At 44.0% G+C, this 27,320-nt stretch overlaps 1 protein-coding gene across 1 annotated transcript; it reads right to left on the bottom strand.

Moving 5' to 3' along the window:
* Nucleotides 1-3,661: 3,661 nt before the first annotated feature.
* wnt6 (Wnt family member 6) lies at nt 3,662-25,463 on the bottom strand. The gene is made up of 4 exons (XM_022245218.2): nt 21,704-25,463; nt 18,351-18,580; nt 10,521-10,801; nt 3,662-5,432 (listed from the first exon to the last, which is right to left on the bottom strand). Exons 1-4 carry the CDS (start codon nt 21,784-21,786, stop codon nt 4,956-4,958), a joined length of 1,071 nt encoding a protein of 356 aa, XP_022100910.1. The 5' UTR covers nt 21,787-25,463; the 3' UTR covers nt 3,662-4,955.
* Nucleotides 25,464-27,320: the final 1,857 nt, after the last annotated feature.

The following is a 27,320-nucleotide window of genomic DNA, read 5'->3' on the forward strand; positions in this document are numbered from 1 at the left end:
CCAAACGTAGTGCACTTAGATCTTGAAGCTGCATATATACAAATCACAGGAATTCTCGTGAATGCTTTTTATTCTTGAGATGATATTCTTTATTGGAAGCCGATTGCATGGAATGGTGGAACTACTCTTCAAGTTGCTACACGATGTCGTGCCACTTGAAAGCACCCCAAATCTGTCGAGGGATTGATGTTGGAACATGGACTCACGCGATATCCCATTGGCCGACTTAAACGCTCACCACATCAACCTCTCCATGCATGCGTGCTACCCTAACAAGATCATAATCTCATTTCATGTCGCTGGCTTCCTCTGTGCCGCATACCCCTCCTTTGCATTTTTAAGGAAATGAGGAAATTGGTGGGTTTCCTTTCTGCCTGATAAGCTAGGCCATACTTGCTTCGGGGGAGGGAGTTAGGGGAATACACTGACGTCATTTTACACAGACAGCCTTCGTAGTCTCCACAAAACCGGGAGAGAAATTGCAAGTTTGAGCTTCAGGAGGGCGCAGAGTGACTTGAAGCAAGTCCAGACGTAAGACATTTTCACCAGCTGCGATTCTAGATACAGCTTTATTGTCTACGTCACTGTAACTGCAATTTTACCAACCATTAGCTGGTGTTGCTTTCAGGCCACCATTGCAAAAAAGAAAGATGAAAAAAAGATCTTTCAACATTAATTTTTAAGCAGATGGACTATTCTTAAAATAATGCAAACACTTCTTTCTATAATTGGGAGACCGCAAGCTGTTTCGTATCTATCAGTGCTATAATCATGCTTGAATCTAAAGACAGTACTGGCCCCTCTAGAGCTCCAAGTAAACGAAAAGAAACAACGTGCAAGTCTCAAGACCTCACCTACTGACACCACGCACACTACTGCGCATGCTAGTAAAATCTCAACTTTTATGGTTAACTTAAAGATCCCGTGTCTGTTGGTTACGCACGGCCAATATGTGCTGTTTTATTTGCCAATCGAATTTTGTTTGTTACTTTCGATATTGCCCAGAGGGTGTTTGAAACCTCCCTGCCCCCTCTGCATGCCCCCCTGCCAACTAAGCTAATGAGACTCAAAGTTATGAGTGCCGGGAGTTGTTACAACGTTTCTGTTGAATGGAAACTGCCTTTTTCATAATGACAAACAGTGAGAAATGAAACAAACAGAAATGGACATGTATATAGCCATGCATTACATGTTTACATGGAAAGAGAGAACTAGTGGTAGCAGCTCAGTCGAACTGATCAGAATGCGTCAGCGCAAGTTGCTGTAAATCAAACCGTTATCTGGGTCATCCGTTTCCTGCCAAATTTACTCCTGCCGTTTTCCAATTGAATCGCTTTGCTAAACAGACGATACCGTGAATTTGAACAAAATAGCCGTCCAATTCAGGGTAATCACCACCCACAAGTTCAGCGGCGCGGACCACACAGAACAAGGACAAAAATGCGCGGACGGCGTTTTTCATCCGTAAAATACCGCAACAGTTTCACATTTCTGTAACTTCAGTGACCGCACACAACACTCAACGGGGCCCCCAGTTTGATTTCGGCAGAGATCCCGCTCCTGGCCAATGGCACACCGCCAAAACGGTCACATGGGCCGCGGATCGGGCACGCAGACGGGACCGCACACGATCTGCCCAGACGATCGCTCTTCAGAGTACGTGACTGATTTCAGACAGACCATGGAACGAGGAAAAAAGTTGGTGTAGGTCCTGTTTGAGGAACGCGAGCCAGCAAAACCATCCCTCCGCAAGCAATTGCAATTTCCGCGGTGAAGCATACCCAGGGGAAATATGGTAGACCGAGGTAGGAATAACTTGAGTTTATGGTTGACAAGACAGATGGCAGGCAGGGGATCGGGGGGTTGTTTAATATTTATTTTAAAAAGGTGCATGGATCGCCCATGTACAAAGTAGATGACGGATGGAAATTCTGACAATGGTTGTCACAAGAACTTGTATATGGACAACCTGACAGTCAAACAAATTACTTGGCATCCGGATTCAATATTTCAGTACAGGAAAGAGCAGCTACATCTCGATCCAATGAAGGGGGGGTGTTGTTAGCATCAGAGGCTGCCAGGTCGTTGCTTTCTTCATAAATATCGATGGCTACTCACGTCATCCAACAAGTAATGATGAGACAAAAGCATTGCTCCAGTAAAAAAACCAGAACAAGTGCAAGACGTTAATGGTAAACACCCGAAGCATCCACTGAAAAAAACCTAACTCTGGTGTTGATTTGACACCCCTCTGTATCTATATGAATATGCACGGTGTTACATGTACACCGATTTAACAATACATTGTAGTCAATGTTCCCTTCGAATTTAATCTTAGTTCATGTTAAATAAATGGCATTGTGATCGGAGTAATATGGAAGACTTTCTGCGAGTTGTCAGGCCCACAGGAAGAGGGAGATCATGATGAATTATAAAGTGAACGGACAAAGCTGAGATTCGTTGGCAGGGGAGTCCCGCGTCACATCCGTGGCCTCAGGAGTCGCCGTTTCCTCAGGGTATTGTACAAAAGGCAGGGGGCGAGGTACATGTAGGTTAACATTGACCCCGGGCGGTGGCCGCTGACAGACATTTTCTAATCCCCGATTGCGTATCTCTTGCTCGGGACCTTTTCCAAGCTTCGGTCAATATTCTTGGCAATGTCGCGTGGGACGAAAACCAGACACTTGTGTATATAGTGCCTCACGATAGCACACCGTGCCGACTGTAAGTTTATATAGGTTCCAAGGCAGTAAATGCTAGTGGCGTAAGGGGAGGAGGGCGGAGGACACGGGCCCCCTCGCTCGAGGTCTGGGACCGCAAGTGTCCCTCCCCGCAAGATGTGCCGCAATCACACCACTGGTAGACCACTCGGGGAAATAAAATCAAAACGATGGGAGGCGCCGTTTTGTCTCATTTTCTTTGCTGTATTTTGTCCCATTTACGATTATACAAATGAAATTTTAACATGACTAATTTTGCCTTTGTATTGAAGATGGGGCAAGAAGCCACCATCCATGCCATGAAGAATTCACCATTCCTCCTTTCAACAAGCGACCGCCCCGACCCCACCATCTACAAGCTACAGGTATGATTCTTGCATCAGTTATCTATCAACCCTTCACCAAAATATCAGCAACTTTCTCATCAAGAGGCTAGTTCTTGCCCATCAAACACATATCCCCACCTGAAAGAGACTGACAGGGGCCAGTGTCTCTATTTTCTCCCTTGAAGAGGGCAGCGGATGAATACACAACCAATACGACTTGCAAGGGTGTAAACTTTCTGGCTAATTTGTTTTCACATTTTTTCATATTTATGGTCAATATTGTTTGTGATTGTCTTCTTAACGTTTAAGAGTCTCACAAGTGCAGCAGAAGGCAAGGCTCTGTTAATAGGTGTATTTTTAACAGGGACAGAGTTTCCATGGGTTATGAGCCCTGAGCTGGATCACGAGAGGGCGCAATTTCCTTGCAACGGCAGGCTCCTTTGGTAGGTACTGCTCATCGCTGGTTCACAAGACTATGAAATGCACGCGTTACGGTCGCATCGCTACCAGCTAAATGAGCACTCCCGACCAATATGGCTCTATTCAACCAATGAGGGGGTGCTTCTGCTCGACGAGGATTCACTTCATAATACCTTTCACAGGGAAGAAAACATGTTACTGGCTGCAGTGATTTAATTCATTTTTACGTTTACTTAACACAGTCACACACTATTGATAGTATTAAAAAAATCAAAAGCACAAAGCAGTCTCACAGTACATGGACTTTCCAGCCTGGAGACTTTTCACTTTAACCTTTTAATATACCAATTTTCATTCCAGTTGAGAGAATTCCGGGAGCAATAGTTTGAGTGAGGTTGCAACTGGTGCCCTGTCCCAAGGCTCGTCAAGGCAGGGTGCACCGCTGGTTTTCACTGGAAGCAAAATTGCCGATACATAAAAACTGCTTAATGAATACTGGAATCGTAGAAAAACGTATGAATACCATCATTCTGTAGCATGACTGGCCTAAAAAGGAGGAATTTTCACCCAAGACATGAATGAGCAAGTTTTATATTTCAAATAGCTAAGGTACTTCGGGAACAAAGTGCGCGGGAGTCGGGGTACATGTGTTACGGCTGCAATGATAGGACAAACTATCGCGTGCGCGTACCTGAACCCAAATAGCCTCGTACTTAGCATGCGCAGTTGGAATACCGAACCGGCTCATTCTTTCCTACAGACCTTACGATTTCGCGAGTAGCATGCATAACATATACAACATACGTACAATTACACACATTTTATGCTTTGAAACGACAACAGAAGTATCCGAAATCCGGAGTAAACATTAAAATAACAGTGCACGGGGAAAGGCACTGCTAAAACATTCAATTCTTTGAAGGCACCGTTTTCCTAATAATTATTCGCCACTGTCCTCTAAGACACTCTGAAAGCATTTAAATATAAGAACAATAAACTTTTGGACCTTACAAAATTATATTCAGTGATATAAAAAATATTTTACATCTTACAAAATTAGTAATAAATGCGGAGTCTTAATTCTCTCGTCAATGTGTTTCTATGAATATCATCATATTTACAGCTTCCACACGTTTCAATCTTCATGTATGTGCCTTTTATGCTAAATGCTCGTAACCTTTGAAAACATTAAAGCTATTCGCGTCGTTTTCTTTCATACTGCCAAATATTTGTAAAAACATGCACTAAGAATCAAAGTGAAGGCTAACATTGTTATTGTGATGGCGAAATGCTAAATATAATTTTTAAGTTGCTTGATTTATATAAGTTCAAATACGACCAAAGGAGTTCTGAAGGCATACAGACAAATGTGAAATCCGATTACATCAGAATTTGAAGGAAAGGGCGAACCAGCAGTGTAGACGTACACGTACGAGACTAATGTTTGGTTGCCGGGCAAAGTATCAGTTTCCCATCTGCCTAAGGTCGCTCATAGGCCACCGTAGCCGTTGCATCTGTTAATCGTGGCCTGGACCGTACAGTTGTCGCAGTTGACCTCGCAGCACCAATGGAACCGGCAGCGGCAGTTCACCTGGTAGATCACCGTCTCTTCCACGTAGCCCCTCCCGCAGCACAGAATGTCACAGCCTCCGACCCCCATAGACGTGCTGTTGCAGCGCCGGCCCTCCGTGCCCAGCGAGCCCGTCTTGGGGTTGGGCTCGCAGAAGTCGGGCGAGTCCACGGAGTACAACAGGTCCAGCTCGGTAGGGGGCTTGACGGTAGAGTCCTCCGGGATGAGCGTCTCGCCGTCGTTGCCGCCGGTCACCTTGACCGACCCCTTGTATCGGTCCATCAGTCGGGTGCCGGCCTCACGGAAGGAGGGCATCTTCTCCCAGCACGTCTCGAGAGTGCAGGATCCAGACAGACCGTGACACTTGCACTCCCGCCGCATGAAACGCTTGATTGTCTGCAACATGGAAAATACGGAAAATAAGCTAATTAGGTCAATCCATCGCAACAGCTCCATTTTTCGTCTCTCGTGATGCTTGGTAAAGTGTATTCGTTTTCCCCGCATGATATTGGGTACAATTTCTGAGAGCAACAGAGTGACCTTGAAAGAACGACTGTGGCAAAAGCAGACTAAAACATTCTTAGTTGAAAAAGTTATTAAGTTTTTCACCAAGTCACAGTTTCTTTCTTTTTTCAGTTTCATTATCTATTTCAATTAAGAAAATACCGATCACTATTGTCACACGAAGAAAGATCATTCTATTTTGGCCACAGGCGTCTGGCATCCTTGTAGACACTTGACCGCCAAAAAGGAGGGGGAAATCTTGTAACCTCTCTTGAAGGGGTTGATGTCCGATCAAGGGATGCATGCAAACTATATAAGCAGGCGCCAGGAATATACGGCAGAAGCCAAAACACATCGTAAATCAGGTCGTATTTCTGTTATCAGGGAATGACCCTGCAGGTCCCCCGTGGACCAAAGCTCTTAAAGTAACCACGCAAAATGCATCTTTCTCAAAATTGAATAAACCACTTCAGTATGGTTGAAAATGAAAGTCGTGGGACAGTGATGGTTTGGAACGCAATTGGTAAGGAATTTATGAACCTTGTGGCCATAAAGTAACTGTCAATTTCAGTCTTGTCGATGCATTTTTGGCACCAATAATAATGAACGAAATTGGGTCACGTAACAAAGTATAATGCCGTTTCGCTACAGCTCATAAAAAATGTCGGATGACTTTATTGAAGCAAACGAGGAAAGCTCAAGCTGATGAAGCGACCAGAATTGGACAACCATTGCCTGTAGTGATGCCACGCTTGCGCACCAGTAGATTATTGTGACTAGCTAAAACGCATGCGCAAGTCATGTCAGCGCATGCGGCTCGCACCGCAAGCAACAACGGCGTTTCTTCCTCGTAGTCTAAAAGTTCTGTCCTAGAGCGCAGATCTCACGAAACGTTTCTGCAAGCAACTTTTCTTCATTGTAAATTACGACAAGAAAAATGGTGTGATAGATGTAATTTTTTTTAGCACCATGGCAATCATTTTTGGAAAGATCTGCCACTGGGTGACGAAATTTCACGCTTTTTGTCATAGTCTCGTTTATCAGTGCCAGCGCGTAAATCAGAGCAGCGTAAACACGCTGAGTTATCCGAATGACTCATGCAAAATTTGTGGGGAAAAAAATTCCGATAGCAGCTACGGTAAGTTAAACCTTTAATTGAAATTGATTCAGAAGTTCAAGACATTCAACCCAGATGAATGGACAAGAGTTATAGATGCCCAGCTTTTCTGAAAACTCCTCCAGCTGTCTATTTTCTTCGCAATTCCTCAACGATGACGACTTGACAATTGGGCCTACCGCGATGGTCCGAGCTGTGCATGCGTGGCAATTGTCGACAGACAGTGGCCAGACGTTTCGTCTTGTAGTGCCGGGTTTATTTATGACAACTTCGCGAGAGGAGAGTCTAAACAAATCCGTCGCCCTGGAGCAGACTGTTGATGCGGGGTTGATGCGATGGCTTCGATCTTGTCAAAATCTCGACTGTAAATTACAGCCATTCAAATTGTTTTATAAGTGGCTGTCACGGCAAACCTTCCGGGCGACCACCGATTTTTTTTCTCCTCGCTGTCTGCACATCCGCACGCACGCTCGTCACGAAAACAATCAAACAAAAAATCAGAGCATCACCCTGAACGGAGATTTCCATTCGGACATCAAATGTCTTCAAATTTAAGTTTTTATACCTCACTCATGCAGTTCACACGTTCGTCGACCTTGCGTCTACATGTAGGCTCGATAGTATATCGCAGTGTGCAAAACTTCAACATAACAGTAATGAAATTTGTCCCGATGGTCGAGTGACGTATATTAATGAAATAAATACAGAAATACCGGGAACCATCTGCAATCAACTTCAGCTTCTGTCCTGTGTTTCTACGCCAGAATTTTGACGGGATAGGTATCTTTGTCAAAACTGACTCCGGGTGATATGAAACGCGATGAGCCCTATGAGGCTTATACCTTTAACCAGTCATCCTACAACAAAACTAAGGTATATAGAACTTGATGAAGTGTAAATAAACTGTTACCTCTGGGTGTATAGAAACCTTTGGATATTTTGCGTATATGGTAAAAGCTAGTCCTCGTATCAGCCTTTATGCCGTGAGCCTTCCGTGGTATAGCCACTATGGCGCTGTACGGTGTCGCACGACCGATGGCGTGCTGGGTACCAATGTTGAGGAGCTGTGGCACCAGTCTCTGTATAACGGACTCAGCTTATGGTAGCCTCTATATGGGGCACCATTTTATCGTGTGTGTTATCCACACTTTACAGATATCGGGCGGCTTTCACGTGCGGCACTGCCCGGTTTGCTTTACCACTTGCTTATTATGACCTGACTGTCTTGGTGCCAAAGTGAAGGCGCAGCTATTGTTCGGTATTGTGACGATTCAACAGTATTAAGTAAGAGTACATTGAGCGGAGCCTAGGAAGCACCGTTGCCATTTCTGAATTATAGATCTTTCCAATATCAAAACCAAAAGTCCATTTTTAAGTTATTATCTTTTGCAAATGTTCTTCATATTTGGCGTCTGTACCGGTATGTTGTTTCCATGAACGTAATTCTGTAGACAAAGGCCTTGGAATATAGACGGTGCTCTTGGGTCTGCACTCGCGTTCTTGATAATTGTTTTGTTCCCTGAGGAGTGCCAGTCAGAAAACAAATATTTCTGTAAGTCGGACCACACCGAACTTCAAATCTCCACTGATCTGGTAATTTAATGTGGTATAGGTCGAAAGCCACAGATTGCATCAGTACCCAGGATGATTTGTGTCGACCAACCAAAATTGTTATTTATGATAAGCGAACACCCCAAAAATTCTCTGTATAAGACGAGTGGCAATCGTCAATGTTGAGTACATCGAACCCAATAAATTATTTCAGTAAATAATAACAAATGTTTCCAGATAGAGCACTTTACAACCGGATCAAGAGGGAGGTGTCTGTACTTTGATAACAGTGGAAATAAAAATCACTGCTTCTCAACTGAGAAGCGAGAGTTTGAACGTCAAAATGATCCTAACGACCAGCTTAAGACAGACTGAGAAAGGAAACCGTTTGCCGATAAACGGAAGTACTTTTTGAAAAAAACCCAAAGTTTGGTCATTAACTCCAGTCTCTCAGAGAACACAGAAACACATCATCCAAAGGCTCCGGCTGGGAGAACAGCCGCTTTAACGAGCATTCTGATCTTTCATACTCCATGCAAGTATAGGAACTCCACTCTCCAATCCTGATTTCATCTTTCTCGAGCCACCAGGACCAGCTCGTTTCCGTATTTGCGCAGCGCAACGAAAAGAAGCATCATGCTGCGCATGAGCGGTATACACACGTAGGAGTTACCTAGTAAGCCTATTCCGAGTTCAACTTGAATAAAATCTGGTACACCGAGTTCTTTAAATTCATGTGAACGTGACAATTTGAATTCTCCATACTAAAGCCACTGTTGCTATACCTCGTGATTCGGGGCAAGCTTTTGCTTAGTTACTTAAGAGACGCCTTGCACCAGTACAATGTTTCCAATGGATGACAAGGGCGCGCGCAAAGGAACCAGTCCATTCCAGAGATGGTGGTCGCTATGCAAAAGCTTGCCCGCATCACGAGGGATAGCAACAGTGTCTTTAATCTGGGGAATCAGATAACTCAATGTACCAGATTTTATTCAAATTTAATTCGCAAAAGGTTTATAGATTACTGTTACCTCTTAAACGAACGAGGAAACGCAGACAAACGAAATTGCCAACTTATAAGAAGATTTAACCACTACAAACGACCCGATCATGGCAACCATGACCTGTTTTGATTAAAGCGTGATTTTTTCCCTCAAGCATTTCAAAAGGAAGTAATCCAAGAGAGTTTTGTCTTGGTAACCGTTCTCAAAACAGAAACAGTCTACAATATAAAAGAGCGCCATAAGTTCCTGCGAGTTCACAGTGAAAGTACTTTATTGACCAATTTACTCGAATTAATACTTCTGTTCACGATCCGAGCCGAGGAGATTTTGTTCTCCGTGCACAATGGCCGACTTGTTTTGAAACTGCTTCAGAATCGCGACAAAAAATCGCGTTGTTGTCTGACGAGAGCACTTCTGGATGAGGATGTTATTTCGAAACCAACCTCAGACAAGATGAGCTCTTTACGGTCCCAATAAAGATCAAGTGGTTAGGAATGTTAATCCGGAGTATCTTCTTAGTAAGACTAGAGAAACACAAAAAACACATGCACCGATGCTCTCTTTTTTTTCTGCCCTGACAAAAAACTCCTTGAGATTTTTTTGTGTCCTGGAGTGCCCGAACTGTGTCCAAACAAACAGTGCGGGTTGCGAAGAGATAAACATGTGTAACGAAAGGGCAGGATGATTCCGGCTTATTGTCAATAAGAGGGAAGGTTGCAAGCAGGCTTTGAACAAGGATGAGACCAGTGCACTATCACCTGAGCACGTGGACTGTGTCTCTTGAAGATGCCTTACTAAACAGATTGAATCGTGTGGGTGGCATTTTTGCTACTTGGGACAGCCTCACTCAACCAGTGTGTTTAAAATGTCCAGGAGGGCCCAAAAAGTCTTGGCCTTTTAAAAAAAAAAAGAATTTATCGTTCAAGACAGGGGGACTGATTTCAAATTTGGGGGGCTAAGATCTCCTGCCAGGTACAAAAAGTGCTTAATTTAATGAAAGTGTAGGATCCACTTACCTGAAATCGGAATTCGAGAATATAAATAAATGGTTTTAACAGGCAGCTTCACAGAGATAGCTTGAAAGATCTAACCATCTTTCCAAAATGCGCAAGCCTAGCTCCCAGAATACAACGCGTTAAACAGCATGACGTCGAGATAACTCAATGCTAACATTAATGAGTTAAATTCAGACAAGTCCGAACGGGTGGTAACTGTGTACCCAGGGGGGTCCCGAGAATGGCAAAGGTACAATAAGACTGATGATGGCAGATGCATATTAATTATTATCCGTAAGACTATTATGCTCACCAGTCTCCCGGCTTCGTTGTTGTGCAGCGTGATCAGCGTTTTCACGTCGCTCCGTCTCCTGATCTGGGTGTCCATGAACTCCTTGGACTTGGTGTAGCCGAACTCGATGTTGTCGCCACACCCACCCCACTCCCAGGTCCCGTCTGGGCCGGGACCCTCGCTAGTCTTGGTGCTCTCGGCGCAGCCACACTGGAGAAGGTCGCCAAGGCTGCAGGCTTGGGTCACTGTGAAGGCCACACCCGACGCCGTGATAGCGTTGGCAAAGGCGGTCTCCGGGGTGTCTAAATCAACAAATTTCATTTAAACTGGTGACTTTTTGAAGAATAACGAATTATAAAAAATAAAAACCTCTTTAATGAAGCTTTAGTGCGATTCCAATAAAAGTTTATCATTGTAGAAATATCTTGATTTTAAAAATGAGTTTCCTCCTTGAAAGTCTTAATTTTTTTGTCCTGTGCATTGCACCTTCTTTTCTCTTGAGAAACATCAAAATTTCCGACATCAAACCTTGTTTCCAGTTTGAAGCTCCAAATGAGCCACATCGGAACAAAGCCATTCTGTAAACGGCTTTGGATTTTTTTACCATAGCGCCCTCTACCGATTTGTTTTCTATTTTGTTGTTTTTAAGCGCCTGCCAGGTAATGTGCTTGGCTGGTCTTTAATACGCGTTTCATACCGGTGTAACGATCTCATTTATCCGGCATGCTCGGATCTCCGGGCTTTAACCGAACACTGCCGAGTGACCCCAACTAACATCCGAACGTATGCGCAGTTAAGTCCCGTTTTGTTCACTTTTATGGGTGTGCTGAGTTCCTAACAACGTCGACTACGTACACGAGCTGCGTGCGCGTCGGAATTAAGGTCGGTTAAGGCATGCTGGAACAGGGCAGCCCTTAGGTAAATCTTTGTTTTATTTCATTGCCCTCAAAGTAGGTAAAAACATCCCTCAATCTGCAAAAAAGCCAGCAAGACTACACGAAGAAATCGGCAACCCCCCATGAAAAATGGCACCTACCGAACACGATTCTGATTTAGCAGGAAACCTTTGACCAAAACAGAGAAGGTAATCCTAAACGTTTCTCAAATGTTACCAGTAACAAGACAAGCAGAGAAAAATGAGAGCAGTTAAAGAATAGTGTACAATTCCATCCAAAGGGGGGGGGGAGTGGCAATATGGCAACCCCCCATTTTATCCCACATGCCAATGCCCCTCCCCCTACATAAAGCCTACACCACACAAAGGTCCCCATGAAACCGAAATGTACAGCAATGTGTGGGTAAATGTTACTTCTTGACGAAATCGTCACCTCTTTATGTCAATCCCCAAAATTCACAGTTTAGACCATTCATAAACGTCATTTTTTATTACAGATTTATATATTGACGAAATAAGTTCGCATGTGAAAAAAATCACATGTTGACATTTTAATAGTTTGGGGATTATGTCGAAATTTGGAGTGCCCTGCAGGGAGAACTCCGTGGGGCAAAAACAGCGTAGAAACAGGGGGAATGTTTGGGTGCAGGTCCAACCGGAGGGCCCCTTGCGTTCCGACACCGGCAACGGTAATGACCCGTCGCAGAGCGAAATAACATCGGGAGGGGAAGTCGTTTCTCCCCCAGCGACAAGACTGTGTGTCATCGGCCAAGCCAGGCGTCGACAGACAAGGAACACAAAGACATTGCCTGCCACGAACAATTTCATTGCAGCCGAAATATGCACTGGGAATTTTTTCTTTTGATTGAGGATGCATATCATTGCGGGCTTGGTGGTCCGTCAAACCGTCTCACTTCACCGTATGGGTTTTTAAAGGGGGGAGGGGTTGACTGTGAGGGCTGTACTTGTCGGCTGGGATATTGGGGCTATTAAAGAATGAAATGGATTGTGAAATGATGGGAAATAGCAAAGCACAGTCACCAAGAACTGGCTGCTGGTTCCAAGTACAACTAACCTACATCAAGGATGCAGACCGTTCTGGTATTTCATTTTCTTCCCGGGAAACCTTTGAGCAAAAACATGGGCCACGATGTTTTAAAACGTTGGTCCAGGAATAAACTGCACTCTGCTCAAAATTCAACTTCTTTTATTTCAACTAAGCGAGTTCACAGATCATTGGTTTAATCTTTTCTATTGGGTGACGATATTGAGCATCAAAGAAGGCACACTGTGTGGACATTTAAATGAAAGGTAAAACTGAAGCTCCTGAATTACCTCAATCCCAGAGCTCATAAAAGATAGTACATGTATATAACATTCTGGTTTAAGCTCCTACTTCCAAATTCAGTGAATCAACGACGCTGTATATCCGAGGTTGCAGAAGCATCATGCATGCATGAGCCTCCAGTGTTAAACCTGGCTTCCCAAAATTTCATAACGTGCATTATTATCAGCCGATCGTGGAATAAATAAATAAATATTGGACGTTTTTATGGCCGCCAGCAATGGGCCGTTTGGTTCGCGCTCTCCCCGGCACCAGACTGATGACACACCGCTCAGCTTTCTGGGTCAGGACGCGGCGAGAGGCCCGTGTGACCGACAACAGTGAGCGCAGCGTGAAGGGGTCTGTACATGTAGATACAGTAACAACATCTTTTTTTTTGGTTCTGCCTCGGGGGATGAGAAAGCACCAGCGCCGGTGAACTTCAAATGAACTACACGAACAAAAGCTCATGTCTGGTCCTCTGCAACAGAGCAATGCCCTTTCAGGAAGGACATCAGGTGGACTCAAATTGTGTTTTGTTCCGGGCCAAAAGGCTGCGCACCCCTGCGCAATGCGAAACAAGGGAAGCCATGATTCACATCGACCGGTGATAATGGGCCTATTGCCGGTACGGACTGCTCGCAGCACACGATGTTGTTGCGCCTGCATGAGGATCATAGCAAGGGAGACTTCTTCACCAGAAGGGACCCCGAATGTAATATTATCTCGACTGGTCTACGAATCCAACGATAGATTTTGACGTATTTCCTCTTCGTGACTACTCCTTGTCCAGATCTAACTGTGGACAATTTTAAACACGAATTTCCTTATCACGAACGTTGAAAAAGGCTGGGGTTTAAAAACCTGATACATGTAACAAGTTTAGCACATATCAGTCCTGCCAGCTCCAAAACTAGACTAGGCAATATTTCCGTGTCTGTCGGCATGAACTACCCAACCAATCAAATTTCATTGCCGATAATTTGTATCATCCGCCGCCAACAGCATTGTTCTTTGACGGTAGAGCTCTGTAAGCGTTACTCGCTGTCTGATGTACTAGTTTCCGTTTTCATAAAGGTCAGGGTAACGTAATAACAAGATCAACGACTTCGCAGCCTCCAAAATAGTTAGAGGAGGATAGGGCAGATCTGTGTGAATTCTTTGTTTGGCAGCTGCTTTCTTTCAATTTCTTTTCTCGAGTATACCAACGGACAAAATCCACTGCAGTTGGCTTTAAACAATTTTGTAGCAGTGCGATTTAGAGCAGGCCAATTATCTGATTCTTTTGAAACCGGCTAGAATGAAACCTGCATTCGAAAGATTGTGAGATAGCGTTTTAATGGAGATTTTCAAGGCACTGAGAGTCTTGTTCACAAAAGAGGATAATATATCAGACGAGACTTAAGTGGCTTCCTGACTAGAAATCAATGACATATCTCGAAACCCCCCCCCCTTACAGACCAGCGAGTAATTTTCCCATCGACGCCCTTCCAATGTTTTCAGAGATGGGGGAAAAAGTCGTCATCAGAACAGCGCCCTCACGTGACAGCAAATAGGAAACTAAAGAAAAAATACAGTTGTTTTCATTTCGAGTCAAAACAGGGCGTTTGGTTAGATCACATTCACGAAGGACGTTTTGACACATGTAACTGGTTTAATGGGATGTTGGAATATTGACATTTATTTCCATGGATCTATCAAAGCAAGTGTTCCAAAATGAAGGCATTTTCAATTGATTGGATATCGGGGTTCTACACACAGTACAGTGCATAAACCCTTTTGCCATCCACGAGGGACGCGGAGTTGGCACGGATGCGAGCCCTATAATTGCCAACAGATGATTTGGCGCGCGAATTCTCTCGCCCCGCGTCTTATGTTGGCGGGTCGTTAAGAGGGTGCTGATATTGCAGGTATGCTAAGGTCAATCACCTATTTCATCATAATCGGACAGCAAATACCAGTGAAATAATTTATCAACTTTCAGAGGTAAACAGACTGGTGGCAGAAGTCATAAAAAGCACATCGACCATAAAACCGCCAACTTGAGATACGCTCGCTGCATTCCGAGATGCCTGTGACTTGAATAATGCTACCCAATGGTTCCATTATTAAACACCCTTTCTTTGTGTCAAACAACGTTCCAACAGAGTAGATCGTAGAGTTTGCCTGTTTACGAATTACCAAAATTTCTCGATGAAATTTGCATCATTGTGTGATTGTATTGATCTCACAACGAGATTCTATTACATGTATTTGGTTGATACTGCACGCAAGGGCAAGATCGTGTCATCGTGGTCCCTTACGATGAATTCCGTCACAGCCAAGGGTGCCAAAATAATGACCAGCGCGCAAGCAGAAGTAATCCAGAAGCACAGCCCATTAATGACTGTGAACTACTCTCGAGCAATTCTAACAGCCAACACTGCAAGCAAGTGTTCTCGATACGGTGGCACACATTTACAAATAAACTAAATAAGATTTTAAAATGAGGGGGGGGGGCAGCGTTTTGCTTGATCTTCCTCTTTTGCACAAAGAATATTGTATGACGAGATTCGAGAGAGTGTGTGAGGAGTCAAGGATTCCGAGAGAAATACTGACGGGAGAAGGGGAGTGTGGTGAAATCAATGATGGCTGTGTGGAGATGGTACCAAAAATGACCACGCGCTGACTTTGTGTCAGTGAAAAGGAAAACGACGACAATGACGACATGACATAATGACTTAAATGACTCTGATCACGACATGACGTGATGATGGCAAGTACAACGACAATTACAACAATGAAGGTGACTTTAAACTTTGTTAATAATAAAAGCAGAAAAAAATATGCTTGGTCTAAATTTTCTGCTCACTATAAGTATAACGGCAAAACGGGTAAAACGAGGCTTAAAACCAGCTCAAAAAGATCCCGATCCCAAAAGTTTGCCACACTTGGCAAAAAGGTTTCCACGCGAACTGCCTTACGAGACATCAAGGCCACAGTTCAAGGTTGCAATGTCTCCACGACAGGGGCAATGTGCGACCGCCTCTCATCACAGGAAGACAAGATACCTAGCTGATAAGGCCGGAGGTATTCCCAAACCATAGCAAACCGAGAGGCTTCATCATCTCTGCGTCATATGCAAATGCATGGAAGGACCTTGACAACGCAGCATGAAACAAGCCCTTGCTATTCAAAATCCATTGCATTTTCTAATTTACATCCACGAGAACATCATTATTTCTTCGATGATTTTGTATGCGCTCAGTGGTAAGGTAATCTAGCCATTTCGCCAAGTAACGTCTGAAGTGACGAAGTGGGGGTTTCGTCGAAAATTGGAGTCGTTAAAGTATGTCGGCCCTGAAGATATACCTTTTTTCAGGCCTCAAAGGAAATGTAATACAATTTGTTCCTTTCAGATCGAGGGAAGTGAAATGTTCAGGAAGTTCTCTTACTCATTTTGTTTTGCCAGATAACATTTCCTCTAAGGTGGCCTCTAAAATTTACGACCAAGTCTCAACGGACGTAAATTCCAGGCGACGGGAAGGATACATTATCATACCCTCCCCAAGGTGCCTTGGGAATGGGACGTTAGAACCATCCATAGTTTTTCTACGTCCTCCACAAGACGAAGTAGAAATACATGTAATAGGAATGAAAAGTGGACTTAACAAGTTCCAAGGCCACTCTAAAAGACGAAAATTGCTAATCTAATCCGCCGGTTTATAGGAGAGTTGATGGCAATATGACAGTGTACATGTTCCTATCCAGTACACAGTGGTGTCCAACTCCCCACGTCTGATACCAACTGTTCATGATCCCTTTAAATCTGGATGTGTGATTACTTCATGACCAAGGCGACAAAAACAAGGTTGTGCTCAGCTTCATTTTGTAAACCGCACAAATAGCTTTGGACCTACGCGTACTGCGTATTATACGGCGACGATTAGACATGCGTGTTTGACTGAGAGGAAACAAACAATCCGGCACTGCAGTCTGCACTGCAGGTCACTCCGATACTGGGTCATCGGAATTCTGACCAAAAACAGTCCTTCACAAACTACAAACAGCCCCAAGTCAACAACTTGCGGTGCCCGTCGTGTAGGCCTAAAGCGTCTCTCTGGGCTGTACCTCATCGGCCGGTCGCGGCAGCCACTTAACGGCATCCGCAGCAGCCGCCCACTTCGCCTTGAACTCCAACGGACACCGAAAGGTCGTGCCGAAAATTACAAAAATTCCGGCGTAATTTTTCCGAAATTAGGAAACGGTGCGGGTCAGGCCGGTCGGCATCGGCTGCTGGCTCGGAGCAGGACTTGGCTGTCGGGCAAATGTGCAACTGTTGCCGAGTTGAAGGACGTTGGCACGACAAATAATGCAATAATGAAACGACGCGGGCCCAGGAAGCTGGAATTGGCGTTCCTCCATCTCAGTACAATCACTACCGTATTTATGGTAAATGGTGCGTTTACTCGTAAAAAGATAAGCGTGCAGTTAATTTAGTTGGCGTAAAGAAGTCAATTTAAGGCATAAGGCTGCCACTGTCAAACTACAGACAGCCAAAGTGTTTCCGATACTACACACACCAAGCATATTTCTAATTCCTGTTTTATTCTTTTCATCCCAAGACCTAATCGATGCTCTTTAAACCGTGGCTGGATGGCAATCGGGAACGGAATCGATGCCAGAATTCAAATCGATTCGAACCAACAGCACAAAAAAACGAAGCACTGAACTGTTACCAATTGTCAATTTGCATCAACCCGGAGATGAATTTCCATCTCAGCCATCGCATAAAAGGAGTTCTGTTTTTCCTTTAATTTTTAACCATAAAATGTATTGCACATTTCCGTTTCGCCGATTGAGCTTTCAACTTAGCAAATCTGATCGTCTGAATGTCACAATAGCTACACACGCACTCACATTCTTTGCTTAAGTTTGATGTGATAGTACCAAGGGGTCAAAATAAGAATATTTTTCAAGAAACCTTTCATTGCCAGTTGTTATAGGCTACATTTAGAGACTTTTTACACGTTTTCTGAAGAAAGAGAAATGAAATACACAAAATCAAATCGCCAACTTTTAATTATCTTGCCTTTTTGGGGGTGGGTGGGAGTGGCCCCGGTTACCCTCCCCCATTCTGCCATTGAGTAGCACTGAGGAACTCGCCTTGACCTAATTTATAAAACCTAGGTGATCTAAACAAGATCGATTCATAATTCGTACATAAAAAGCCATTGAAGTCCAGTGAAAAGGATTCAGATACTTTGCATACCATTTTAGCAATTTTGTTAGAATGCCATCACATCAATTACGAATCCGTAAATATGCATAGGGTATTAGCAATAACATCTTCAACAATCTGTATTACTGACACTCCGTCATTGCCAAGGTATCTCTTTTTTCCTACCATCTTTTCATTCCGTGAGTAATGAATGAGCTTGAAGGGATTTCTGAGCGGCCGTCACAAGAAAGAAAAGTTTTCGCACTGTATTCTCAAAATAAATAAATAAATAAATAAAAACAAAACATCTATCAACCCAGAAGAAAAGTTGTTTCAAGTTTCCCACAGTCTCTTGCTAATGGCGAAAAGATATTCCAGCCACCTACAGCAGAAAGAGTAGCTCGTAGCGTTTATGGCACATTACGTACTTACCCTGTTTGAGAATCTTGACAAAAGAGTTTCCCAGCATGGTGCAGTTCCAAAGATGGTACCTCAGCTGGTACTGACACTCCTTCATCGCCAGCCTCGTCCCCTTCACCACCTCGTCCACAATCTCGGGCTCCCGTCGGCATATGTCATGCTGTTTGTTGCCGCTGCCCCGGAGCTTGCGGGAGCGTCGGCAGATGCTGTTGGGGTCGAGGTTGAGGGGACTGCCGACGGCCCTGCAATGGAGTTTGTTGCAGTGAGGGCGTTAATTGTCCAGAATGAGCTGTGCGTCTTGATTGAAGAAAAACAACCAACTAAAAAACAGAACGACCAACAAACCGACCTATACCGGTATCAACGACTAACAAACCGGCCTATACTAACGAAAATATCAGTTCCACTGAGTGCCTTTATAGTTCCATAGAAGTCGAGGGTTTTGCAATGAAATCGAAAAAAGGACAAATCGCACTTTGGTCTAAGAATCCCTTTCAAAAGAATAATAAATTCTTGTGACCAAAAAATTGAAGTCTAGCCTCTGTTCATTTGTGTATTTTGTTGTTAGCCTTCTAAAAAGTTCGTCCACCGTTTTGTCCTCTCATCAATGTCACAACAGTAAACAAATCCCGGCCCTACACCTCCTCAGTGCCACCGACAGTGAAACCCACGCACAGCTCTCCTCACATCTCAAATCCCGCCTACCTGGAAACAGTCTCACGACCCCGTAACTGCCACTCCAAAGCAACCGTGAAATTTGATTTTTCCCAGCCATAGGAGTTGGAAAATGTGCATGCTAAATGTTCAGATCAGTATACTCAAGATATGAGTCAGTTGGTTTTTTTTGAGCATGCTTAATATCAAACGATCGCCAATAAAACGACAAAACCGTGATGACAGAAACTGAACAGGCCGGCTTCCGGGCCTCCGTGCAGTTAATAACCCACGACAGCCAAACTTGCGTAAGGTCGTAAATACGCCAGAGCCGCATGTTTAAAAGAGACGATATCAACTTTTACAACACTGGGCTGTTATCATTGCTGATCAGCGTTGATGATGACGGTTTACAAAGCGGTTTGCCTAAAGAAACCGACTTCACCAGCTACTTGCACGCTTGATTCTTCATGTTCATACAAATATAAATTCCTGGTGAAGTTCCGAGGGTAAAGCACGTCAGTGTATGGTGAGAATGAGTGATTCATTCAGTCAGAATATGCCCAGGGCGCTAATATGAATATCATTTCGTTATCCGTGAAAGGCGGTGATGTGGCAACTTTTGCGTATTCTGATTTTAACAGGCCAAGTATCTGAATACTCAAATCTGGAGACAATGACATTGTTCAACAGTGAAAAGGGTCCTTGCAATTATGAAATTGAATAGGTCTGTGCATGAATATATTCATTTTTACTCTTTTGCATATAGTATTGAATTAAAGTGCGGGTTAAAACCACCCCATACGTGGTATGACATGGGTACAACCAATCGATTTCTTTGAAACATATCTGCTAATTATTGGTTATTTTAATCAATATGTTTACATAGACGTCAGTCCTAAATGAAAAAATTCAAAAATCATAAAAACAACCTACTTGCCCCATTTATGTCCCATTTATTTTGTGTGTGGTTTTCACAACACAAACAAATAAACAAAGCAACAGAGAAACAAACTTCGGCGGGGTCTCGGAGTAATTTTGGGGAGGGAATTTGTGATTTCAGGTAACGTTATCCCTTTTAGGTATCGGACAGAAAATCAAAATTAAACGGAACATGGTGAAAGACAGTTTCAGATTTTAAACACCACTTTCATTTTCAACAGTTTCATAGATGGTGTTAGGCCTTTTTTAAAAGGCCATTCAGAAGTCCGCATTGCAACACACAATCCCGCATTGTTTATCATCCCACGACTTTAATGTTCGCCCGCTGTGTATTCGATTTGGCACTCCAAAAAGCGACCCGCACCCGCCATAAAGCTAATCTGATTTGATTACAGTGTTTTGCTTCTCTGTGATGCCATAAAGTTGTTATGGTAATTTTAAAGTACATGTACATGCTCACAGACAAAGAGGTTGGGGCCGACAGTAATGTCGTCCCGTCCCTAGCGACCGATAACTTTTTTATGGCTCGGTCCAAGGCCCCGTCCTCCCAAGCCCGTTATCGGGCGAGCCTGAGACACCACGCTTCACATACTTAACGCGAGGGCCTTGATAGGAACTCCGCGATACAGGTATTTCAAAACATTTTTTTTTATTGTTTGCAAAATGAGGCTGGCCTAAACGACTTCGATGCTTAGCTGGTGTACATGTACGTCGATTACTGGCACGTTACAAGGCAATTACCTCTTTCAGTTCTAACACTGTCACAACGCCACTAGAACTTCAAGAAATGGAAAGTATACTACAGCTGCAGCTGTCTTTGATCCTAAAGCTACGATCCGTTCTCATTAATTTGGCTCAACCAATTCACGCAGACGCTTGGCTGGATCAGTTCGGGCCTTTACAAATTCAGTACAAAAACATTCTCATAGGATATGCAACCAGATTTTTCAACAAACTACTGCAGTTTTCCGCCTCAAGGTTACCGTCACAAAGACAATACCGGCCGTTTCGAAGAAATCAGTGCGGTTTAGCATTATTGAGAAAAACAAAATTGACGGAAAGTAAAGACAGAAGGAAGGTGTTAATAGAGAACGGATTCCCTTAGCTGTCTAGACGAGCTGCCATGCTCATCTTACTCACTGTCCGCACGTGGGCATACTGCATGCACTGTACCAGTGCACTGTAAGATCTCCACACAAGAAATGCGACAAACCCTTTTGTTTTCCAGAGAAAAGGGTAAACTCCCTGATGCTGAAATTCTCCACATGGAGACACCTCGGAGAAAATCCTGGAACTTTCTCCACAAATTCTCCATTTTAAGCGTGATTTCTTTTTGAGTGACAGGGACAGTCACATTAAGAAATTTTCTTTTATGATGCAACACTGTGCAAGTGGGAGCCGGCATGAAGTGCATTCATAGCGGCAACTTCAGTAGAGGCCATAACTTTTCTGTGAGAGATCTCTGATGGACTCGACTGTCAATGCCCCCAACTTTATTCAAAAGCTAGAGGCAAACACTAAAACCTTTAGGCCTTTGTCATATGATCAAACACTGTGTTTTTTAAGTTGAAAAAAGGAGAACAAAGTGTGAGTGAGATCTGATTTACCATTAACCATTAACGAGTTGAGTACCATTTTAAAACCCACTAGGAAATGGCAGCTACAGCTAATTTCAAAACATATTTGCCTCTAAAACTTACCTGCGCCACTAAATTAACTTGTTGTTGAATAAGGAATGCAGTAATAGAGGCCTACGATTTTGTACTCACCACCAGAGTCCAATGATATTCGTTGGTAGGATGAGGAAGAACAAAAGCCCCACGACAAAACTGCTGGAATTGTGCACCATCATTTCTCCAAGTCTTGAAGTGCCCTCGGAGTCTCGGCAAAACCCGGCCAACAATATACAAACTAAAAGGTGGGAAAAGGATTCGGTAGGCAACCGCGGAAGAGTGTTATCGATACTTGATTTAGGGGGAAATGTTTGAGCTGTTCCAGGCGCGCCTACAGCTACAAGAGTTGGCCCCGGTCAGTGATCCAGTGCCGCTCCGGAACGGTGATCAATCTATCGGCGGAGCTGGGGGAACGGTGAGCAGTGGGGCAGGGGAATATCCTCCCCGGTGCAGTCTCGCTCAAGTGCTGACAAGTCTCGACCGACTTCGATGTAGGCCCGGGCTTCAATTTCGTGCTCTCAAAATATAGCACAAGAGAATCGGATGTGGCAGTCGGCAATTTGGATTGCCGTCATTCGACGTATTAGAATATCGCACTTTAAAGTGTGGTTACCGGGGACAGAAGCTACAATGATAGAATTGTCATTCGGCCGTTCACCGTCCAAACTCGGTTTTGAAAGATTCCCTGTCTTTTCCGGGCAGTTTATACTCTCTTTCTCAAAGCTCTTTTTAAAAGTCCCCTTTCTATTTTTCACGATCAGTCCAATGGTATCTTGTGTCTGGTTGAATCCTCATGCTGAACGAGTCGATGGGTTACACGTGGCCAGATTGTTGAAGGTACTTGACGTTTAATCCTGCCGCGCAACGCTGACCGGTCTCAATGACTACCTCCTGACATCCAGGTCCCCTTCTTCAAGCCGTGGAGTACCCTTGATTCGCGGCTGAAATACCCTGGCAACCAACCACACAAACTCAGCCGAAGTGGGTTTTAATCTCACCCTCTTTTATTTCGCTGCGAACCGCAACAACAGGGTGGAAAATCGGCAGACGAGCGGGATCTTCGCAGACGAGCAGCCGGCAGTCAGTGTGTTAATAACCCGCCGCCTATTCGCGAGTGTTCCGCTGTTAGACACAGTTGGGTTTTTTGTCCTATCGCGTATAGGTCGACTTTTCTCTAGCCCCGTAGCGTCAATCAGCACTTTTCAATGCTGAGGCGAGGTGGCCCATGCTGACCTGACGTACTCCATTTCTTGACTCCGCATGAGACGATTGTGATTTTCTTCTTCTGGACTGATGGGGGTGTCTCGTACGACTGCCGTTGAATTTCCAAAGAGGGTTGAAGCGATAGCTCCCCAGACACATTGCTGGAGATAAACAGCGGGCTGGGAGTGGGACTCACGCTGAACGAAATAAACAAGTTCGGTCTGGAAACCCCACATTAACTTCTGAAGCACTGGATCACCATTATGCACGAAGATATTTTCGTACAGATTCATTTTCTGAACTTTTTGATTGAGATAATGGGGTCGTGGTTTTGTTTACAATCAAGAGCGCACTCTGATTTAGTTGTCTTGGAATCAGAAAGAAGCTTGCTTTCTACAAGGGAAATCTCAGAAACAAAACCAAGACTAGTACATGCACAAAAGCGGACTGATTGTGACAGCGATCGAGGATCGATGAGGATTAATGATGCGGTCACTAGCGTAACTAAAAAGGATCAGTTCTGAAATTTTTTTCGATGAGTTTGTATAGACGTGGCTACATCTTTATAGGGTTGGAGGTCTCAAAGATTTTTGAGTCAAGCCAACAGTTTTGTCTTTTTGGAAGTCAGGAAGGGATGGAATGCAAAGAAACTGCAACCCTTCCATGCATTCCCACGTCCTGGAATTATCCAGTAAACTTCAAGAAAAGCCCCCATGAAGGAAAGCAAGTTGCATTACATAGTTTAGTTGATGTCTGTTTCTGCTGAAGATTGGTGGAAGGGGGCTGCTTGAAACTCTAGGCCCATTTGCCACGAGGTGGGCCATTTTTTATGCAAAACTTTGCTCCGAAATATTATGATTCCTTGATACGATGCGCGTGACTGACTGTATTCCATTTCTCTTCCTTTTTGTTTTCTTCGGTAAAGTTACATTATCCTCACTTGTGTTTTCTGTCAGGCTATTATACAATTTTCCTGATAAATTGGGTAGAGAAAGGTCTGGGTCGGAGCGTTAGCAGGCACAAAGTGCCCCTAAATTTCAAGCGTATAGCTCATAGTCTCAGCTCCGGCCAAGACGTAGCGTCTGATACTAACTGTGCGTCATTGTAGACTCTTTGTTTTTTCCTGGGTCAGAAACACAGACTGGTGGGAGTTTACTAGTTCAATCACTGGGCAGTAGAACTGATGATGGCCAATTTATTGAAGAGGAAGGAGGGCATCTCAAGATTTAGGGTGTGCCGTCAAACAAAAGGTTGGTGCCGATTCAAACGAGCAAGGCGTCATTTACACAAACTCTGCCGTTGGAGTTGTATGAGGGCGCTTTTGCTGCAGTTTGTTATTTAGGAACGAGCTAGTCGGATCACTATGTTATCAACACACTTGCGCGAATTCTTCGAATATTTATTTAATAATGGAGGGATGGCGTGTGGTGGGCGTTCCTACTAAATTTAAATTGAAAATCCTGTATTTATGTTTACAACGTTTTTTTCTTTTTAAGATTTTGGTTTTCTTTGAAAAAAAATAATGTATCAAGGACAAAATGTATAAAAATGGTCAAGACTCGATGCAAAAATGTCAATTTGGCTTTAACTGCAAGTGCGCGCTATTGTGCAAAGTATTGGAATCACTCACCAGCAAAAGGTATAATTTCAAAGAAAGACATCGAGTTTTCCCGAATGCATGTAAATGTTCTAACTTCTCAGAACCCACCAACCCCGCTGGAAAACGAACGGAACAAGTTTGGAACCTGCGTGAGGACGGATGTGGATTGATGAATCGTGGAGTGAAGTCAAGCCGCACGGTGCTTCAAACCCTTACCCCCGTCACGCACCGACGATTACACATTCCTCAATGTGCCGACTTCCAGGGGCACGTACGAAACACGTTCATATTCAGCGGCGGACACTGTTGACGGCGAGTCCAGGGGCGGATCACGCGCGCAGTCAGGGCTTGGTTGCCACCGTCCCGATTTTTGCTTCCGTCAGCGTTGGGATTTCAAATTTCGCTTTTGACATCTCCATCAGTTTCAGTTTGCAAACTGATACAGTCTGTCACCCCTGCATGCTAGGCACTGGTGCAGACATCGTTTTCCTGACAAAAGTGCTGATGTTAGGGGCCGGTAATATCAAACTCCACTGGAAATGCGTTTAAATCTATACGTGCTTTCCCTTGCTTTCAAACACGCCTTCAAGATTACTGCGACCAAAATGTTCAATCCTCGATATGTATTTAAAGCACTTGACACTTGCCGGCAGATTCGCTTCTGTGGTTCGCTGTCGGACTTTTGATATACAGAAATTCCGATCTGAAATAATAACAGTGCTTATGAATTTAGGGCGGGTTATCACCAAGGTGATAGCTCGGGGGCGTGGCTATAACCTGTTTGCTTTCTTCTTCCGTCATTTCTCCCCATTCATTATGTTTCTGAGTGTCATGCTTTAAAAATGCACATCAATATTGTACAAAAATAGTTCAGTGTTCTGATTGCGTGAAAAACGATTCAGTGTTAAAAATCAAGGATAGAAATCTTCTCTGTGATATTGTTTTGGTTGACTGACACACATTTGCAATTCAACATATTCATGAAGAGGCTAGGCCCCTACAACTTAGTTTTTCAAGCGCTTATTGGTGCCGCCAAACAGTTCCCTTACTCGCCCAATTTCCCTTACTCGCCCAATTTCGTGTTCTACTTCAAATATAATTAACAAGAGAACGAGCAATGAGGTCGGCTTGCCTTTCCCTCTAACCCTACATCCTATGGGTTTGTCGGCCAAGTGGCGGACGACGCTACAACGGCTCCGAGTTCAAAGCGCTCCTTGTTTTCAAGGGACAAGGCGTTTCTGTGGGAAACAGGTCACAATTGTCTTGGGCACGTCAACCTTGATTCGCCGACCGTTCACCCAGTTTTTTTTTTTTTCGGCAGGAGCGCCCACCCCCCTCACCTTCACCCCAAGTTCAGCTCAGCAGTGACTAGAGAGGACCCGATATCGATAGCGTGCGAGACGGGCCGGCCCGCTACCCATTCCCGACGATCGCACCGGAGATGACACTCAGACAGGAAGGGTGTCGGGGTCGAGTCCCATCATAAAACAAACCGCTTGAGTAGGATTTATCGGCTGAGCGACAGACGATGTCCATGAGCAGCAGTAACGTTGCACGTGTAGGCTGTCGAACTACTGCACATGAGCTGCGGAAAAACGGTAAGATTCATTCGTCGGCGTTAGTGCTGCAAGGTTCCCCACACGCCATCTTCCCCTAACGGATTCCACCCTACAGATTCGACCACGTATCGTGCGTGACAGATTTCACTGCGTTACTCGACAAGCCATGAGACACATCTAGAGTTACACCTGTGCAAAGATTCAGCCTGATTACACCAAGCACCCTGCAATAACGTCACTAGTATTTCTCGCTGTCATTCGTGACAACGGATGATTTGTTTTTCCAGCTCCAGCTGTGGCATAACACATGCGCATGTTACTTTGTAACAATGGAGAGGTACGTCAAAAGTTTTGAATATGTTGGCAAACATCAACAAGACACCATATCACTCTACATATTCTACAAAAATTCACAGGCGCTCAGCTTCGGGAGGAAAGGTACCAGGTTGAATACAAATTCTGCACCGGGCCTTCAACTTTGGTTAAACATCACGGCCAGTACAAAATAGCAAAGACAGACAATGAAGCAGTAACCTGTCAACTCGATTCACAGAATGATTTTTAAGTCATGATATCATGAAACGCCGAGAAACTCGAAAAGAAAAAAAAATAAACAATGCTATTCCAAGCTGGAGTCGGAAAGAAGTGTTTGCATTTGCGAAAGGGTTCAAACGTGAATGCAACAATAAACCCAAGTCTACCTCCAGAAAAAAAACCCACAAAATAACTGCGCAAAACCTGAAGGAAGTGAGATACTGGAAGTTGAAACAACGTAATAAAGAGCAGATAAAGAACAATTTTTTGGGGGGGCACCATTTTTTTTGGGGGGGGCTGAAATATTTTGATTTTTTTATGTAGTCTTAAAGGCCTTTATGAGAGTTGAGGCAACATTTGGGGGCCTTTTGCATTCCTCTTATAAAAGCCACCTTTTGCGGGGGGGTGCCCTCTGGATCCGCCCTTGTCAAGCACATCAAAAGCCAAAGGCAAAGTGATCACTAAACGATCACTAAAACTCAATTGCACCATACGGTAACTTTTTGTCAATAAAACGGCCAACATGTATTAGTTGGATGACGAACATGCCTACTCCCAATATAGCAATCGAGAAGAAGAAAAAATGAAAAGAGGACAGTATGTTATTCTCGACGGTGTTTTTAGTCCATGAAAAAAATGACTAGATTCAATTCTATTTCTCTTTCAACCCTAGGTAAGTTAATTGTAGGCCAAAATGGAACTTCAGAGCATTATTAAAAAGATTTTTTTTAGGGGGATTTCCGTCCTCGACCCTGCAAGATTTCATGCTATGTTCGTAATCCAATAAATAAAAAAATGCTGGCCTAAGCAGGTTTGA

This window comes from Acanthaster planci, linkage group LG03, assembly GCF_054643075.1.
Source record: "Acanthaster planci isolate LZ-2023a linkage group LG03, COTS_SCS, whole genome shotgun sequence".
In the NCBI taxonomy this organism is placed as follows: domain Eukaryota; kingdom Metazoa; phylum Echinodermata; class Asteroidea; order Valvatida; family Acanthasteridae; genus Acanthaster; species Acanthaster planci.

Coding starts and splice junctions, on each gene's coding strand:
- wnt6 (XM_022245218.2), bottom strand. CDS start 21,786: ATGATGGTGCACAATTCCAGCAGTTTTGTCGTGGGGCTTTTGTTCTTC. Junction 18,581..21,703: donor AATATCATTGGACTCTGGTG/GTGAGTACAAAA, acceptor ACTCCATTGCAG/GGCCGTCGGCAGTCCCCTCA. Junction 10,802..18,350: donor TGTCAAGATTCTCAAACAGG/GTAAGTACGTAA, acceptor TTGTTGATTTAG/ACACCCCGGAGACCGCCTTT.